The sequence below is a fragment of the Dermacentor andersoni genome, chromosome 7, assembly GCF_023375885.2.
Source record: "Dermacentor andersoni chromosome 7, qqDerAnde1_hic_scaffold, whole genome shotgun sequence".
In the NCBI taxonomy this organism is placed as follows: domain Eukaryota; kingdom Metazoa; phylum Arthropoda; class Arachnida; order Ixodida; family Ixodidae; genus Dermacentor; species Dermacentor andersoni.
In genome coordinates, this window is record NC_092820.1 from 145,655,773 (window position 1) to 145,672,426 (window position 16,654).

General features: G+C 51.3%; 1 protein-coding gene across 1 annotated transcript; it reads right to left on the minus strand.

Annotated features, from left to right (window-relative positions):
* Positions 1-5,989: 5,989 nt before the first annotated feature.
* Positions 5,990-16,330, minus strand: LOC126533683 (leukocyte elastase inhibitor-like). Its single transcript, XM_055072155.1, has 6 exons — positions 16,179-16,330; positions 15,963-16,128; positions 13,320-13,487; positions 11,013-11,237; positions 8,235-8,793; positions 5,990-7,120 (listed from the first exon to the last, which is right to left on the minus strand). Exons 1-6 carry the CDS (start codon positions 16,328-16,330, stop codon positions 6,894-6,896), a joined length of 1,497 nt encoding a protein of 498 aa, XP_054928130.1. The 3' UTR covers positions 5,990-6,893.
* Between the last annotated feature and the right edge of the window lie 324 nt (positions 16,331-16,654).

Here is a 16,654-nt window from a genome sequence, read left to right on the forward strand (position 1 = left end):
CATCCAAACCTCTACCATTCTACGTGGGAATGCTTCAAACCGCCCATACTTCCTAGAATACCCAACGCCTCCCCATCCTAGTTGGGAAGCCGCTCTCTCCAGCACAGCCTTGGACGACCAGCGATGCCTGATTGACCGGGCCAGCCGAATAGCAGCAGCAAATGGGGCTCTGGACTGAGGGCTCCACCCTCTGGGACTTCATTGTAAAATAACAAATGTTTTCTGCTACTACTACTACTATACTACCACTACACCACACCGACTGGCAGTGGGCCAGCACCTTCGCAGAGAGAGGGGCAGTATGGGAATGCTGGCTTTAGTGGCAGCTGTGGAAGAAAAAGACGAACGCGCGAGCAGTGACACGAGCGCGTTCTAGCTGTTACACCGAAGGACGACAACGAGCCAGCTGTGGTAGAAGAACGCGCGAGCAGTGGCACGAGCCATTTCTGACGGTGATAGTTTTTGCTCACACAGATTTGTCGACGTACACGAGAAATGCGCGGAACCCTAGCCATAAACAGCTTCGCTGAAAATACGATCACATCTCCACACAGTAGTTTTGTCTCTTTCTTTTTGCGATTAGGATTCTTTGCTACTTCCGACACTTTGAGTCTTATCTTGCCTAGTTCTTACACCGGGCATGTGCCCCCCCCCCTGCACACACCTTCAAAATGTATTGTGTTTTTAGCATGGGGCCTGCCCCATACGAAGACCATCGAGAAATTATAATGTTAAGAGGAAGCTTTAGCTTTAGCTCGGGTGCTCCTATGTAAATGCATGTAAAAGGAGAATTCGTTTTTCTCGTCAACCACTGCACCAAATTTGCTGAGGTTTGTTGCACTTAAAAGAAAAAACTTAAAATCTAGCGACTGTTGGTGTAGAATTTTTAAATTAGGTCATCGATTTTTTATAAAATATGGGCAAAATCGAAAATTTTCAAGAAACGATACTACCATGTTTACAACTCTAGCTCGGCAACGAAAAATGATAGCACAATGCTGTGAATTGCATCTAATAGTACATTTAGAGCGGACAAAATTCATATGTTACACATGAATATAGAAAAATCAAGTAATATGTAAATACAGCTTTTGCAGAACTGTTGTAAAAAACGTAACAAATTCACGTAAGCTATAAAATGAAATATCGAATTTGTCCGCTTTCAATGGTCTAATGGATGCTGTTCACATAACCGCGATATTTGCTCTTGATGCAGAGCTATGAATTGGTAAAGTTTCTGCTTCTACTTTTTTCAAGCTTTCGAATTTTGGAAATTTATTGTAACAAAATTCAGGGCCCAAATCGAAATTCCGCTTCCAACAGTCACTATAATTTGACTTTCTCTCTCTAATGCAACAAATTTCATTTAAATTGATCCATGGGTTATCTCAGAAAAATGTTTTTGCGTTTTACATCTATTTGAATAGGCTGCGCCGGAGTTGGGCCCGAGCTAAAGCTTCCTCTTACGTTGATTTGCCTTGAACGTAGTTTCCCACACTACCGCGGAGGGAATATTCAGTCAGTCTAGTCGTCGCAGTTCACCATCACCCTCTCGCACCCCAAACTACGCACGCACGCACACCTTAAAGGGGCCCTGAACCACTTTTTATCGAAGTGGAGAAAGACATTTGAAGTGAAGATAGGCTATTTCAGAACCACTTTGCCGCAAAAGGTACTTCAATGCGTTCAGCAGACGCGGAGTTATCGGCAATCAAACACGGCCTCAGTTGTGCTCCCCTTCCTCCTCCAATGCCTTGCACTGCGAAGGCTACGGCGGAGACGTCACCGCGGCGCGCAGTTCAAATTTCCGATTTTGTGCCTATGCCGCGCTAAACGTAAGCCAAAACGCGGCTGTCCTCAGAGAGCCGCAGTGCGCTTAGCCACTGGACTCGTGGCGGCACCTCGCGGCGGCCGCGGTGTAGCCGAGCGCAGCGACCAATAGCAGCCGCGTATTGGAGTGTGCTTTATGACGAAATAAAGCACACAGAAAAGAGCGAGGATCATGGGGTTTTTGAAACGAGAGCGTTTGAGAAAAAGGTGACTTCGCGCTCCGCTTGCAAGCTCCACGGACTGCGTACGACGGCAGAACTTAGCTGAGATGTTCACAACAGCGCATGTTACCCACGGACTATGTTATTTCACCAAGCCCGAGGGGTGGTTCAGGGACCCTTTAAAAGCAGATTGGCATAGCTTTACGTTATACCGGCCCTGATCCCTTACCTCCGTCTTGTGTCATAGGCCATCATCTCAATTTTCAAAGAAAGGCTTCAATCAATCCCAGTTGCCGCGGCAGTGGCGTCATCTGGCCACAATAAAGCAAACCTCATTGTATACAACTATATGCTACTGCTAAGGGCGCTGCTTTATGACGCCGCGTTTAAGCCAACTTTCTTCTCACGTAGCGTCTATTTCGACTCTTCAGAGACGGCCGTATTGAAAGAAGGAGATGCCCTCCAGGAAGAAAAAAAGCTTTGGTGTGTATAAAACCCCGCGTTTGGGGGCCTTCGAACGCCGGGGGTTGTGGCGTGCCCCTGTAATCCAGCCACCTGGAGGCTTGCACTAGAGGACGGGTTGAGGCTGAGAGTCCTGCCACATGCTGTGACATGTTGTTTGGGTATCCGCGCCAAGCTGGGTGGCGGCATGGCGGTGGCCGGGTTGCTTACGGAGTAGCGAATCGACCGGGGCCGGAAACGCAGCAGGCCGAAAGATGCCGTGCTCTGCAGTAGTGGGATCAGGCGGAAGCCCGCACTCTGGAGTAGTGAGATCGCGCACATCTGCATATATGGGGCAACATGGGGCAGCTCAGCCAATACATTCGGACCTAGTGCTTATTTTTTCTTTCCAATTTACACGTACAGGCGCCCGAGGCGCATTGTCGTCGTTGTGCTGTCCCGATATCGGCTGCGCATGCGCGGCTCTCGGGCAGACGGTGGCAGGTGACGGCCTCCAGAAACGCGGAGTGCGTCATTGGTTGGAAGAAAAACTGTCACACTTTAGACACAAAGGGGCGAATAATCATTGTTTACAACGTTGCGCTTGGAAGTAGTACTTAAATGTTTTATGTATTTCCCGTGCGGACATGCTGGCGCCACGCAGCACACAAGTGCACACCACAAGTTGGAATTCCTGCCGGGCAGAAGAAACCGCTCTTCCCCGAGCTACGTGGCCTCCGAGATCGGGCGGCGCGCCAACAGGCGTCTCGCAACGCCGCAGCGAGGAACGTCGTCTGTCTCGTTGCAGGCGTCGAACCTCGATGGTGCGATGAAATGAGACCGACGCGAAACCGTCTGCATGCGCCCAATGCGCTCCGCGCGCGCCACGCGGTCCCGTGTTCACCCTTTCTTTCTGAACAGTGAAGCGACGCAACTGGTGGAAATGCGTCTGCCTCTGCTACTAAACGAGCGGCCCGAGCAGAAGAGGCTCAGCGCCGTCGCCGAGGCTGTCAATTGTCCCTCAGATACCGCGAATCCGAAACACCTAAGCAGCTGCGCTTGAAATTCGCATTAAGGAGTATCGTAATGGTCGGTGAATTTTTTTTTCTTCAATATCAGAAAACATGACGTGGAGCCGCAAATTTTACCAACTAATACTATTTAAGGCGAAAGCCTTGCATCTATATGTTTCAAGGTCGCGTTGTGAGGTACAGAAAAACGGAGCGCGCTGGGAAAGGGAAACAGTAGCGCCGGAGGAGGGTTCTGAGAAAGGGCGATGGAGTGCTGTCGGAGAGTTGAGGTCAAGGCGTGAAAAAATGAAGGGAAATGTCAGCTCGGCGGCGCTGGAGGGCGTTGAGAGAAAGGGCAACATAGCCAGTGACTCTAGGGCAACAGCATGGCATCAGCGGCACCCGTAGAACGTTCTGGAATCGCCGGCAACACGCTCGCCCGCCTTGTATACGTCGCCGCGCGGGTTCTGCAGAGCTTCATTCCACATCGCTTTGGGTGACGACGCGCCAGGCCCTAGTCGCGGGCGGGGAAAACCGAGAAAGTAAGCCACGGCGGAAGAGCCTAGAGCAGCTCTAAATGGGGGGGGGGGGGGGGGAAGGGGGCGCCGCTCGTCGTAAAACCGCCGTCGGGAGGAAGCGGCTATGGATGAAACTGCGGCAGGGGCCCGACGAGAGCAACATGCGGCCCCAATGCGACGCAGGCGTTCCGGGAATGCAGAATTGGTGGAGAGAGAGGCCGCTGCCGCACGTGCAAGACCTGAGAGGTGCCTTGAGAGGTGAAGGTATCGACGAGGGCGAACAGCAGGCAACTTGCCTTTCGCCTTCACATTCTTAGAAAGGTCTAAGCATCCTTCGCAATTTTCTTTTTTTTTTCTAGTCCTTGCCAGCTATATAGCGACGTTAGCGCTTTGAAAATAAAGAGAGCGGTAGCGTGCAGAAGTCCATGCAATGCATCTGCAATTTCGCGAATATGTGATGACCATGAAAGAAGGAAAAAAAAAAGACAACCATTCCACTCAGTGAAGATGGAATGGCAGCGGAAGCTGACGACAGTCAAAGCTTTTAAACACCCTTTGGGGTGTTTATTTGCCACACAACAATAATTGTCATCTGTCTTGCTTGCGTTTCCTTTCTCAAAAACGCTGCGCTCGTTACTTTCCTGTAGAGAATGCTCTGTCATGCTGGTAACGCGCATGCCGTTCGTGACTTGGAAGTACCGGGCTCGCAGCGTTGAAGAAATGAACTGCGGGCAAGACAGATAACGATCATTGTTGTGTGGCAGATATACACCTCAAAGGGTGCAACTGTTTTTAGAGTGTAAAAGCAAAGTGATTTCGCTGCCATTCCATCTTCACAGAGTGGAATGGTTGTCATTTATTCGTTCAGCATCGCGGGAATGTTCTTCGTCGGTGGTCGTTTCGCGCCGGCGACGTTTACATTCTCGTGGCTCTTCCCTCCGGCGCTCCTCGTACGCACGTTGTTCTTCGAGTGTACGAACTATACGTGGCCGCCCCATCAATAACGCAGCTGTTTTTAGCGTCGATACCTCTACCGCTGTGTCATGCTATTTTTCACGGCGAGCGTTCTAATCTGTTCCGAATTTTGACATCTGCGCCGCCGCACTGCACCTGTGGGTGATCACACACAAAGCAAACAATGAAGCCCATTGTGAGACCCAGTTTGTTTGAAATCGCCAAGTCCATATCTGTTGCCGGACGCCGAAAGACTATGGAAAGTTAGTCATATACAGCTTTCGCTGTAAAAACTAAGGAGGCCCTACCCCCTCCGCGCACTAGAAAAAAAGTGTGGAGGACGTAAAGTTACGGTTTCTCAGTAGCGGCCATGTTGTCAGGGCACAATCGCGGTTTTGTTATGGTGGCGTGTGTGCTGATGCGTGCGCTGCCCCGTAGGTCTCACACCGTGGCAAGGGCGTCCTTTGTTCAGGATTACATTAGTCTCCGTGTTTTGTTCCGCTGTGTTATCTACACCGTGCTCTCCCGGCTGTTGTGGCCAGGTGGGACTATAGAAGTAAAAAGCGTGAAACGAGCGCGCACGCTATGTCGTACCACGCCACGGACGAAGGACGATCTGGGAATCCCATTTGCCGTATTCGATGGATTGCTAACGTGTCATCACACGCTGAAACCGCTGTGCTTCAGAATATGTAAGATACACGCATGCCAAGTCATTTACAACTGTGCAGTCTTCCTACTAAGCCTTCACATTCTTAGAAAGTTCTAAGCATCCCCCGCAATTTCTTTTCTGGTCCTTGCCAGCTATATTGCGATGTTAGCGCTTTGAAAATAAACTATTTTTTTCTTGAAATAGAATGAATAAAGTGGCTTTTTCTCGCGGCCCCATCATAAATCTTGAAGGGCCGTCATAAATTTTGTGTGTCCAAGATCACTCTGAAGGATTTTTTTTTACCAGGTGTCGGCGCCCGTTGTCGGTTTCCTGGTTACGTGTCAAGATTGAGCCGACGTATTTCGCCCTGAGGTATGAAATGGTGCGGATGTATTTTTTTGGCTGTTGTCAGATCAGCCAACATTTGAGGGCCATTCAACAATATATTTTATCACGTGAAGGTAATCCCGGGTAATGAGAGGTCGACAGTGAAAACGTCAAGAACAACGGCAACAGCCACTTACATATATACGGCAAGAGGAAAAAGAAACGTACAAATATACTGTCGCGCATCACAACGTAACGCGCAAACTGGTGAAGCGCGTTGCGAACGCAAGTGATTTGCAACGACAGCTCAACTGCGAGTAGATTCGCCAACAGCGTTCGTCGCTGTTAGTCGGGTACATATATTAACGAACGTAAAATCGAAATGCCGGGTGAACCATGTCTGTCACTCACGTAGCCAATTTGTGAAGCTCGCCACTTGAGCGCCGTCGTCGCGTGCAAATATCGTTCGGTTCATAACCGCCAGTTTTCTGGTGCAGGCCAATTAGCAGCACAAATCACCGCTGTCGCCCGCTGTCCTGCGCTCTATGTCATCTGCAGCCTGCGCCCCCAATCGCCAGTGTGTAACAGCACCGCCGGTGACGCAGAAACCGCACCACAGAGATCGCCACAGGAACCGACAGGTACACGGCTTCGTGGTACCACTGTCTACGCGGCCGGCAAAGATTTCCTTTTTATCAACGATCAGTACTGCACGTTTATCTAATGGTCTTCGTCTGCACCTAGTCCAGCTAACGGCACTCCCATGAAGCAGACGACACGGCCGGGGACTGCAGACGTACATCGTTGATGGAGGAGGACATCACAAACGCAGAGCCAGTGACGTCGTTGCATCGTGAGACGAGACCGCTGACGTGTGAGTGACTCATGATGACGCGATGCTGTATCGACGAGCGCGTGCTCGCGGTCCTTCGCCTCCGCCGGAAGATCCCCGTCCGAGTCCAGCTAGCGTCCACAGGACCGTGCGTCACTATATAGGCGCTCACGTAACGTTGGGATTTCGCAGGCAGCCGATGTACAGGATGGCCTTGCGCTGCCGCTCGACCACGAGGAACATGAAGGGCCGGTTCACCTCGAAGCTGGCCAGGTCGGTGCGCTCGGCTAGCTTCAGCGTGTTCGAGCCGCCAAGGTCCAGCCGCACGGGGTCCTCGTCGGTCACCTCGAACCGCGACCGGCTGAGGAACTCGTGCACGCACAGCTCCTTCTCGTCTGCGCGAGGTGTCGTGACGTGAGGCGGCGGTAGGCGCAGAGAGAATCAGATTGGTCTATAGAATTCAGAGATCAGCGTTTGTGGCGACCGTTCCACCTAGTCTCGGAGGCCATCCTCAATCGATCACTCTCCGATGTCCTGCTATGGGGTTTAACAGCTTAAAGTGGTTTAAATAGGTTAATAGATCGTGGGGTAGTGGATTAAAATGACCCCCATCACTGGAACTGCGCTCTACCTGCTGTCAGGATATATGGGGTCCGGCACTACAGCTTCAGTCATCGAGCCACCGCTTTTCTTTTTCTTTTTTTGTCTGAAAAGGGACAGTCGGTGCAATGTACGCGGATAACTTTTGTGCGGTTCACAGGATACACTGAATTGTCAACGTACCAAGGGAAGGTATTTGCACGCCTTGCCTGAGGACCGAGAGAGAAAATGGAAGAACTAATTATTTTTCGCCAAACCTGCCGAAAGTGGCAAACGTGTGCGAAAAAACTGTCAATCTGTCGAACGAGGCTTTGGAAAGATGGCCGCGCACATGTAGTGGGCCCTGATGCGAACTTGTTGCTGGTTCGACGGGTTGTACGTCGCACCGCACTCTGTACTGTACCATGTGTATCCTGCTCTCGACATGTTAGCACGCCGATTCTATCTTAACGGCTACTCAAATTCGAGTAAGAATTACAACAAAAATAACAAGGAAGTGAGAAGGCCAAGATGCTTTCTATGGGAAATACCTTAACAATCAGAAAATGTGGAAGGAGTGGGTGACTGCAGCTGCCAAATTCGCCATCTCGTCAACTATCGTTGGCCTACAGGTTGGCTACGCCATCTCCGATTGGCTCGAAACATCAACATGGCGGTATTCGACAACATGGCGGAATTCGACAGCCTCCAGGAGATAGCAACCCTTGTCGAACGTTCACTTCATAATATAGAATGCACAAAACAACACTGCGAAATCGAGGACCAGATTAATTCGTTACGTATACATACTATATATTTCGTATCTACTCAACGAAGAAGCTCTACATGGACAATTCTGACCTGCTCAGTTAAGCCTAAAGAAGATTCCTGTCACAACGCAAATGTTGAGAGGAACCGACGCTCTCGCACCTGATATGCCGGTGAGGTCGGCCTCCTCCTTGTTGAACAGGTCGCGTACGCCAACCGCCGTCAGGTAGCGCGCCATGTTGACCTGCTCGTCGAGCATGAACTTGGGCAGCGTGATGTCGAGCGGGTTGCGCGTGTACCGGCGCTCGAAGTCGTGCACGTCGCGCGGCGTGATGTTGGCCTCGATGTAGGCCAGGTCCGACTGCAGGTCCGGCAGCAGGATGAGCAGCTGCAGGTGCTCCATCATGCAGGGCAGCTCGAGCACGCGGCACGCCAGCCGCTCGACGTGGCAGTAGTTGCAGACGCGGCGCGAGCACATGGTCGGCACGCTGATCTTGCCTTCGTCGGCGAAGAACGGCATGGGCGCCGTGTACAGCTCGGAGAACTTGTCGAGCCAGAGGCAGCGCAGGAACGCCGTGCTCACCATCAGCACGCGGGTGGAGAGGCTGACGTCGCCGACGCTCACCACGCTGCTCATCTTGTGGCCCGTCACCCGGAAGAGCCACGCGTTGATCTCCTTCACGGCCAGCGCCGGGTCGCCCTGGAAGTTCACGATGCCCACCTGCGCCGGGCAACAGCGTAGGGGATCGGCACACTGTATCGTAAGTATGTCGTAGACTAGCATGTCTCTCTTACGCTCACTTTACGGGCTTTACTGCGAGTGAGTGAGTGAGTGAGTGAGTGAGTGAGAGAAGTGAGTGAGTGTCATCATAAACGGGAGTTAATGCCGGTGGGTTCGAGCAGTACCAGTTATCGTAAGTCACGATTTGCCGTGAGTATGAACGCGAATGTGTGCCGATAAGTTTGACTGCAGTATACGAACGTGGAGCGAGTTCCAGTGAGTAAATTTAAGCTGTCACGTGAGCACCGATGAGTGAGCGTACGCGGGCAACAATGACTGCTTTCAACCCAAACTATACACGTACGGGTTCCTCTTGTGTCCGAGGTTTTTTTTTTTTTTTTGTACGCCTGCCTATTTTTCAGATCGCGAATCCGCAATTCCAATTTGCTCAGCTTTCTCCCGTTCTAGGATTTATACTATCGTGATCAGCCACAAACTAGAAGTGTGCATCTGCGGACTTCCGTATTATGGCGCACTACTTCGGTTTGGCTTCCGGTAACCCGGTATACGGCGAACAAGTTCAGCTTTTGGATCGATAAACTATGTTTTCTACGCTCCATATTCGTTAATTTCGCGGTAACATGATGATTACTGCAAGAGCCTAATGACCGAAGTTTCATTTTTTTTATCAATTTCGCACCAATACCCAATCGCCAGAATACATCAGTGTGACTTCCCGGATTTCAAATTAGTGCGTTGTACTTGGGACGCGTTGTGCCTCAGAGAAGTTCTTGGCACTTGCCGAGTTCACACTCCGACCATTTTTAGAGTACGCTGCGCGGACCATCTTCGCCGATAAAGTTAAACAGACCCGAGCAGACGACATCGAAATCCGTAAAGTCATGGTGAGCTGGAGCGGCAACGTCAAGGGGCGGCGGTGCCACTTTCGACCCTCTATGACGGCGAGAAACGGTTTTAACGCGACAGCGTTAACGAGCTCGTGTCGCAGAAAAGCCGGTGGCGGCGGCGTTGGCCGTGAGCGAAAAATCCCGGAAGGCAATTTTCTCGGTGTTGTGTAGAAAGCTAATTTACTGATACAGGTCAACGTAATTTTTTTCCTCTTGAATGTTAAAGCTCTCTAATAACAAAAGAACCCTTCACCCATCGCTACAAGAGGTACCGCACCGCCGGCTGTAATAAAGGGCTAATATAATAAATAGCTTGTCAGTAAACTTGTTACCGTTTGTGGTTCACCGGGCAACTACTGCAGAGGTGCACGGCAGCAACAACGCCGGTAGCGACATCTTGCGACACTTCGTCTAACCATAATGTTTTAGACACGTGTTCTTGCTACACGAATGTTCTTCTAATAAAAAAAATGAAAGGCAACGTCTTCACGGGATCGCGCCGCTGCCGAAAATTTCGCACCAGCAGCGAAATAGAATGCACTCGGTTACTGCAATGACAGCTCCGTGTTTGTCTGTGCCCTCCCAGGTGGCGCCACCAACGCGGCCGCTCACAATGCATCCCGTTTCAGAGGGGATGCCAATAAATCATAATCATCTCACGTCTACGTCTCTCCTATTATCCGCAAGCGGCGATGAAGTTTGTCGAAAAACTAAAATTATCTATATCGACGTGCTATATATAAATATATAGTAGGATACAACTTTAAAAAAAAAAACAGCAGTTGGCAACCAAGGCACACGGACCGCGCGGGGTTGTTACTCTACCAGCCAATCACAGAAGCAAACAAAATCGTCGTCATAGAACCGTTTCAAAATGGCGTCGTACTTTTCGTCGACGAAAGCAATAAGGTGTGCAACAGACATGGACAAAGTGTATGGAGTATGAGTATTTCACTCTTCAAAAGTCCGCGGTACAGTTCATTTCACTGCTGGCCCCGTTTTACTCATGAAACTTCACTGACAACCGAAATGAAACTTGACAATAAATAGTTGGAGCGAAGCAAGCGTTTTATTTCAGTTCAATAAAGAATCAGGCTTTCACCGTTCCACTATAACAGACGAGTGAAAACGTACAAAATTACGCGCTTGTAACTTTATTTTTGTGGTTACCGCCTTATTTAGGTAACAGGGAAAGTTCGAAGTACGAGCTATTCGCAGCCTCGCGGAGGAACAGTGGCTCGCAGTTATGAGGGCGTGGGCGGAGCTTCACTGCAGAGTTGAGTTGTATCCGACTGTATAGTGTATACATACCTGTCCTCCGAACTCTTGATGTATGGCTTCCTTGAAGGAGTCCGCGAGCTCCAGGGAGGTGGACAGGTACATCTTGTTGGCCAAGCCCACGTGCAGCGTCGACAGCGGCTCCAGGATGCGTCCCACGGTGCTGAGCTCTTGCAGGACCTCTTCCTCGTGCGAAGCGCCCAGCGCGGCCAGGATCTGCTCGGCCGTGTCTCCTCGAGATCCGGCCAGAGCGGTGACCTGCATGCGCGGTGATGATACCGACATTCTTAAAGGCCCACTGCTGCGAAAACTTCACTTTCTCTAAATTAGTAACAAACGAGTACTATACACCAGGTGTCACGGCTAACGTTATCCAAGAGAGAGAGAGAGAGAGAAAAGGATGCATAGAAAGGCAGGGAGGTTAACCAGAGGTAGTTCCGGTTGGCTACCCTGCACGGGAGGAAGGATTAAGGGGGATAAAAAAGAGCGAGAGAGTGGAAGGGGGAGATAGAGGGAAATAACGTTGTCCAAGCCGTTAAATAAAGAACTGGTACAATATACAATTAATGAGACCCACGATGTTTAATTGTTCGTCAGCGCTCTTCCGCCAACAACATCATATCCGGCTAATTACAAAAAGGAATAATTAAACAAACATATAATTCTTGAATTAGGGGTGCCACTTTTGACGGAAGAACTTATTCCGTCCTATTCAGTCGATTTCGTAGCGATATTTTTTTTTCCAACGCTTTATTCGCAGCGCGCGCAGTACTCAAAAGTCGCGCATGATTGCGCGCCGCCAGCGGTCTCAAAAATGATTTCAAAGGACTAGGCTCGTTTGTGGCATCGAGATCGAAACGGCGCACCTTACCTTTGCTACGGCTCATTGTCTCACTCGATCGGCAAGAGTATGCCAGAGGCAAGCTGTCGGTCGTCTGCTGATAGCGAGCTGGGTATTACGAGCTACGTTCGCAGGCTACATACGCAAGCGACCAGGGGGTGAGTTTAAGAGGAAGCTTTAGCTCGGGTGCTCCTATCTAAATACATGTAAAAGGAGAATTCGTTTTTCTCGGCAATCACTGCACCAAGTTTAGAAAGGCTTGCTGCATTTAAAATAAAAACCTAAAATCTAGTGACTGTTGGTTTTGAATTCTTGATTTAGGTCGTCAATTTTTTATTAAATATTGGCAAATATCGCAAATTTTCAGAAAACGAAACTATCAAGTTTCCAACTCTAACTCTGCAACGAAAAATGATATCACAATTATGTGAATTGCATCTAATAGTACATCTAAAGCGAACAAAATTGATGTGTTACACATGAATCTAAAAAAATTGAGTAATATGGAAATACAGCTTTTGCAGAACGCTTCAACACAACGTAAGGAATTCACGTAAGATATAAATTGACATATAGAATTTGTCCGCTTTGAATGATCTAATGGATCCCCTTTACAGAACCGCGATATCTGTTCTTGATGCAGAGATATTAATTTGTAAACTTACGGCTTCTACCTTTTTTGAACTTTCGAATTTTTGAAAACTCTTCTAACAAAATTCAGGCCCTAAATGGAAATTCCGCTTCCAACAATCACTAGAATTTACCTTTCTATCTCAACTGCAACAAATTTAATTAAAATCGGTCCAGGGGTTATCTCAAAAAAGCGTTTCTGCGTTTTACATGTATTATTTGAATAGGCCGCGTCGGAGTTGGGCCCGAGCTAGAGCTTCCTCATAATACCACGCTTGCGGGCATCACTTTCATGCCCATTCCTTCCACAATAAATTCGAAGCGGCGGCGCCACTGAAAGCTCTACGATTCCGCTACAACGAAGCAGTGGCACCACCTATCCCGGCGAGGGCGAAAACACGGTGTTCACCGTAGCCGTGACAGATGGCGCCACCGTTCCGTTGCAGTGGAATCGATATATTTTGAGTGGCGTCGCCGCAGACGACACGCACTTCGGACATATCGTGCTTGCAACTGATAAGGTGTGATTGTAAACAAGGTGTACCATACTATAAACTCACTGCTAAATTCTACCGCTGTGCGAAATGTGAGCGCGTATACGACCGAGCGGTTTACCAGGAGAGTCATGGGTACCTGCATGGCGCTCCTGCAACACATTTCTAGTGACCACTGTAACACAGTACTGTTCCAGCTGGCGGATCCCAAAGGTCGTACCTCCTCCACCCCACCTGCCCGCCCTTTTGCGCTGAATATATGGACGAGAGCTTCCACCTCCTTGAGGCATGCCCCGGATTCGCCACCTGTATAGTGCTGTAAGTGTATCAAACGCTGGCGTGGCGTTTGCAAAAATAAGGGTGACGCTCGCTCACCAATGCCACGGCTGTGCCGAACGGTGAGATGAAGACGTTGAGGCGCTCGCGGGACAGGGCGCGGTACAGTTGGAGTGAAAATTGCTGCAGCACCGGACGCCCGCTGGGCCGGCGGGCTCGCCTTCGCCGCAGCCAAGTTGCCATGGACAGCGCCGACTTCTGCGGGCTCTGCGGAGAATATACCGGTATACTTGTTGGTACGGTGTGTTGGTATTTTTTTAAAAACTTCCTTGGCATGGCGTCGCCGTCGCGAGTTGAAAAAAATTCTCGCCATAGCCTCTAAGATCGCGCGACGAAACAATTGCCGCGCGACTGGCCGCTCGACGCACTTTGCGCGTATTCGCGCGGGCTTCTCACATGCTTGAAAAAAAAAAACACCTATGTAGCATGCATTGAGCAAGAGAAAACAGTATCGGGAGTTTTTAACGTTGACCTACAATTTTCTCATTGACACTTTTCATCTAATTATTATACTTGAGAAGTTGCTTTATTAATTAAGACCGATTATGTAATTAGACGGAACTCAAAAAATAACCCGAGTATTTCCAAGCGACAGTAAAAAAAATAATTACCTTGGTTCTGTCTAGCTACGTGGCATTTGCACATTTTTTTTTTTAGAAGTTTGGCTCAAGTCACGTGGGACACCCGGTAATAATGCGTGCGTTCACACCGGAAATCGCCAGAGGCCGCGCGACAGATCGCAACTACGCAAGCCTTACGACTAGCGACCAGTTAAGAGCGACTCACGGCGACCACTGTTCACAACGGCAAGCACGACCCATAGCCTCCGAGATCGGGCGGAGTGCGCACAGAGCGCACCACTTGATCTCGCAGGCCATGCACGACATGTCCGACGCCACACAGGAAAGCATCGCGCGACTGGTGTCGTTCGCGGTGTATGCTCACACCTACTCACGGTCCGCCACCGCCACGTCAAAAAAACTCGGTGTCCTTCCACTCTGTGAAGGGTGACCAGCGAAGCTGCGTATGTGGGCCCCTTAATGGCGAACTGCATGCGCCTCCGCCGCGGGTCGGCCCGGCATTGCACTATCTTCGCGATCGGCCCTCGTATGGACAGTGCTTACGCCTGCTTCCCCTCCGCCGCGGATCGGGCCGATATTGCACTGTCCTCGGGATCGGCCCACGTATGGGAAGTGCTCAACGCCTGCTTCAACTCCGCCGCGGATCGGGCCGGCATTGCACTATCTTCGGTATCGGCCCACGTATGGGGAGTGCTCAACGCCTGCTTCATCTCCGCCGCGGGTCGGCCCGGCATTTCACTATCCTCGGGATCGGCCCACGTATGGGGAGTGCTTAACGCCTGCTTCACCTCCGCCGCGGGTCGGCCCGGCATTGCACTATCTTCGGGATCGGTCCACGTATGGGAAGTGCTTAACGCCTGCTTCACCTCCGCCGCGGGTCGGCCCGGCATCGCACTATCTTCGGGATCGGCCCACGTATGGGGAGTGTTTAACGCCTGCTTTACCTCCGCCGCGGGTCGGCCCGGCATTGCACTACCTTCGGGATCGGGCCACGTATGGGGAGTGCTTAACGCCTGCTTCACCTCCGCCGCGGGTCGGCCCGGCATTGCACTATCTTCGGGATCGGTCCACGTATGGGGAGTGTTTAACGCCTGCTTCACCTCCGCCGCGGGTCGGCCCGGCATTGCACGAGTCTTCGGGATCGGCCCACGTATGGGAAGTGCTCAACGCCTGCTTCACCTGCGCCGCGGGTGGGCCCGGCATTGCACGAGTCTTCGGGATCGGCCCACGTATGGAAAGTTTTTTTTTTTTTTTTTTTTTGCTTACGACACCAAAATTTCATTGGACGGTGGAGGTATACAGCTTCGCTGTAAAAAAAGATGGGCAACGAACTCGCGATAAAAGGACAAGGACACACCTAAGAACGGCAACACGTACCGTGTATCGTCCTTATGTGCGTACTACGCAAGTACAGACATAACGGCTATACACGGTGCTTTGCCGTGGCACCAGTATATGTCATGCACACCAACCAGCCTGACTGCCCGACGTGCTACCGTAGTCCACTAAAGCAACTGACGCCCTGCTCCCTCACCGCTGATTGGTTCAAGCAGCTTTCCGCTGAGTACAGTGAACTGCAAACGACCGTCTTTCAACCAAGAGCGAAAGTCACCGCAGCGGTGAGCCACGGATCACACCGACGAGCATGGCTTCCGAGATCTGGTGTCACTCGCGCCGCCCAATCTCGGGAAGCCACGGGGCGAGTCGTCGAGCACGCACCGGTGCGAATACAAAATATCTCTGCTTTTTTATCCGACCACGCAAGTGACAGCAACTTCCCCAGACGAATTTTTCTCTCCGGACAGCAGCATTCTTTAGAGGAGAAGCGGTAGGGGCGGGGGGAAGAAACGCATCGCGTGCGTCCCTGGGCGCTAAATGTGCACATTGTCAAATTCCACCAGATTGTCGAATTCGTCATCTCGTTAGTATCGATCAGCTTTGTTAGCGCTACCTGGTCCAGAGGGCTGCTGCTACAGCCGCTGGCTGACTCATAATACCGCCATTGCAGAATTCGACATGGAGAAATCCAAGCGTGGCCTCCGAGATCGGGCGGCGCAGAGGACACGGTCCGGAATGGCACCTCTGTGCGCCGCTCACTGACCTGTACTGTGAGAAGCAGGTAGAGTCGCCAGCGCCTCGCTGGGGCCGCACCAAGGCCGGCGCAGCGGGGGCTGCCCAGCGTGGTCCAGCGCCGCGACCGCCGGAAGCAGCGGCTCGCGTTGCGCGTTCTCGTTCGCCACGAGGTCTCGCTCCATGCGGCAGCAGACCTTGTGTGCCGCCAACACGTGCCGGGGGCGTGACGATGATGATCACGAACCCGTACATGGGCGAATACCCAGCGGCGTAGGCAGGGGGCAGTGGAGCAGCCAGAAATGTCAGAAACGTAGCCACAACACTAGTCAGTATAATGGCAGGAAGCTTGGTGGCGCGGCCCACCGCCCGTTCCAAGGGGATGCTCATAACATCCATCCATGTTTTTCGGACGGTGGGGGCGGGGGGAAAGGGAGTGGCGGCACGCTCTGGACCGGGGACGGGAAGAGCGAAGGGCGGCATGGGGGGGGGGGAGGGGGGGGGGGCTTGTCAGGGAGCATACTAACACAGAATTTGGGGGGGGGGGGGCTGGAGGAAGGGCCTTTGCCGGGCGTGCCCCCCCCCCCCCCCCCCACTGCAAAAAAAAATAGTATGGGACACACCGGACACGTGCCCCCCGAAATTTTGGTGTACCAGGGATACCTGGCGTACAAAAAATTGCAACGTATTACCACCACAGATGAGCGTCATGTATCAGGCGTG

Coding starts and splice junctions, on each gene's coding strand:
- LOC126533683 (XM_055072155.1), bottom strand. CDS start 16,330: ATGGATGTTATGAGCATCCCCTTGGAACGGGCGGTGGGCCGCGCCACC. Junction 13,488..15,962: donor ACCTGCTTCTCACAGTACAG/GTCAGTGAGCGG, acceptor TATTCTCCGCAG/AGCCCGCAGAAGTCGGCGCT. Junction 7,121..8,234: donor CGACCTCACCGGCATATCAG/GTGCGAGAGCGT, acceptor CACCTCGCGCAG/ACGAGAAGGAGCTGTGCGTG.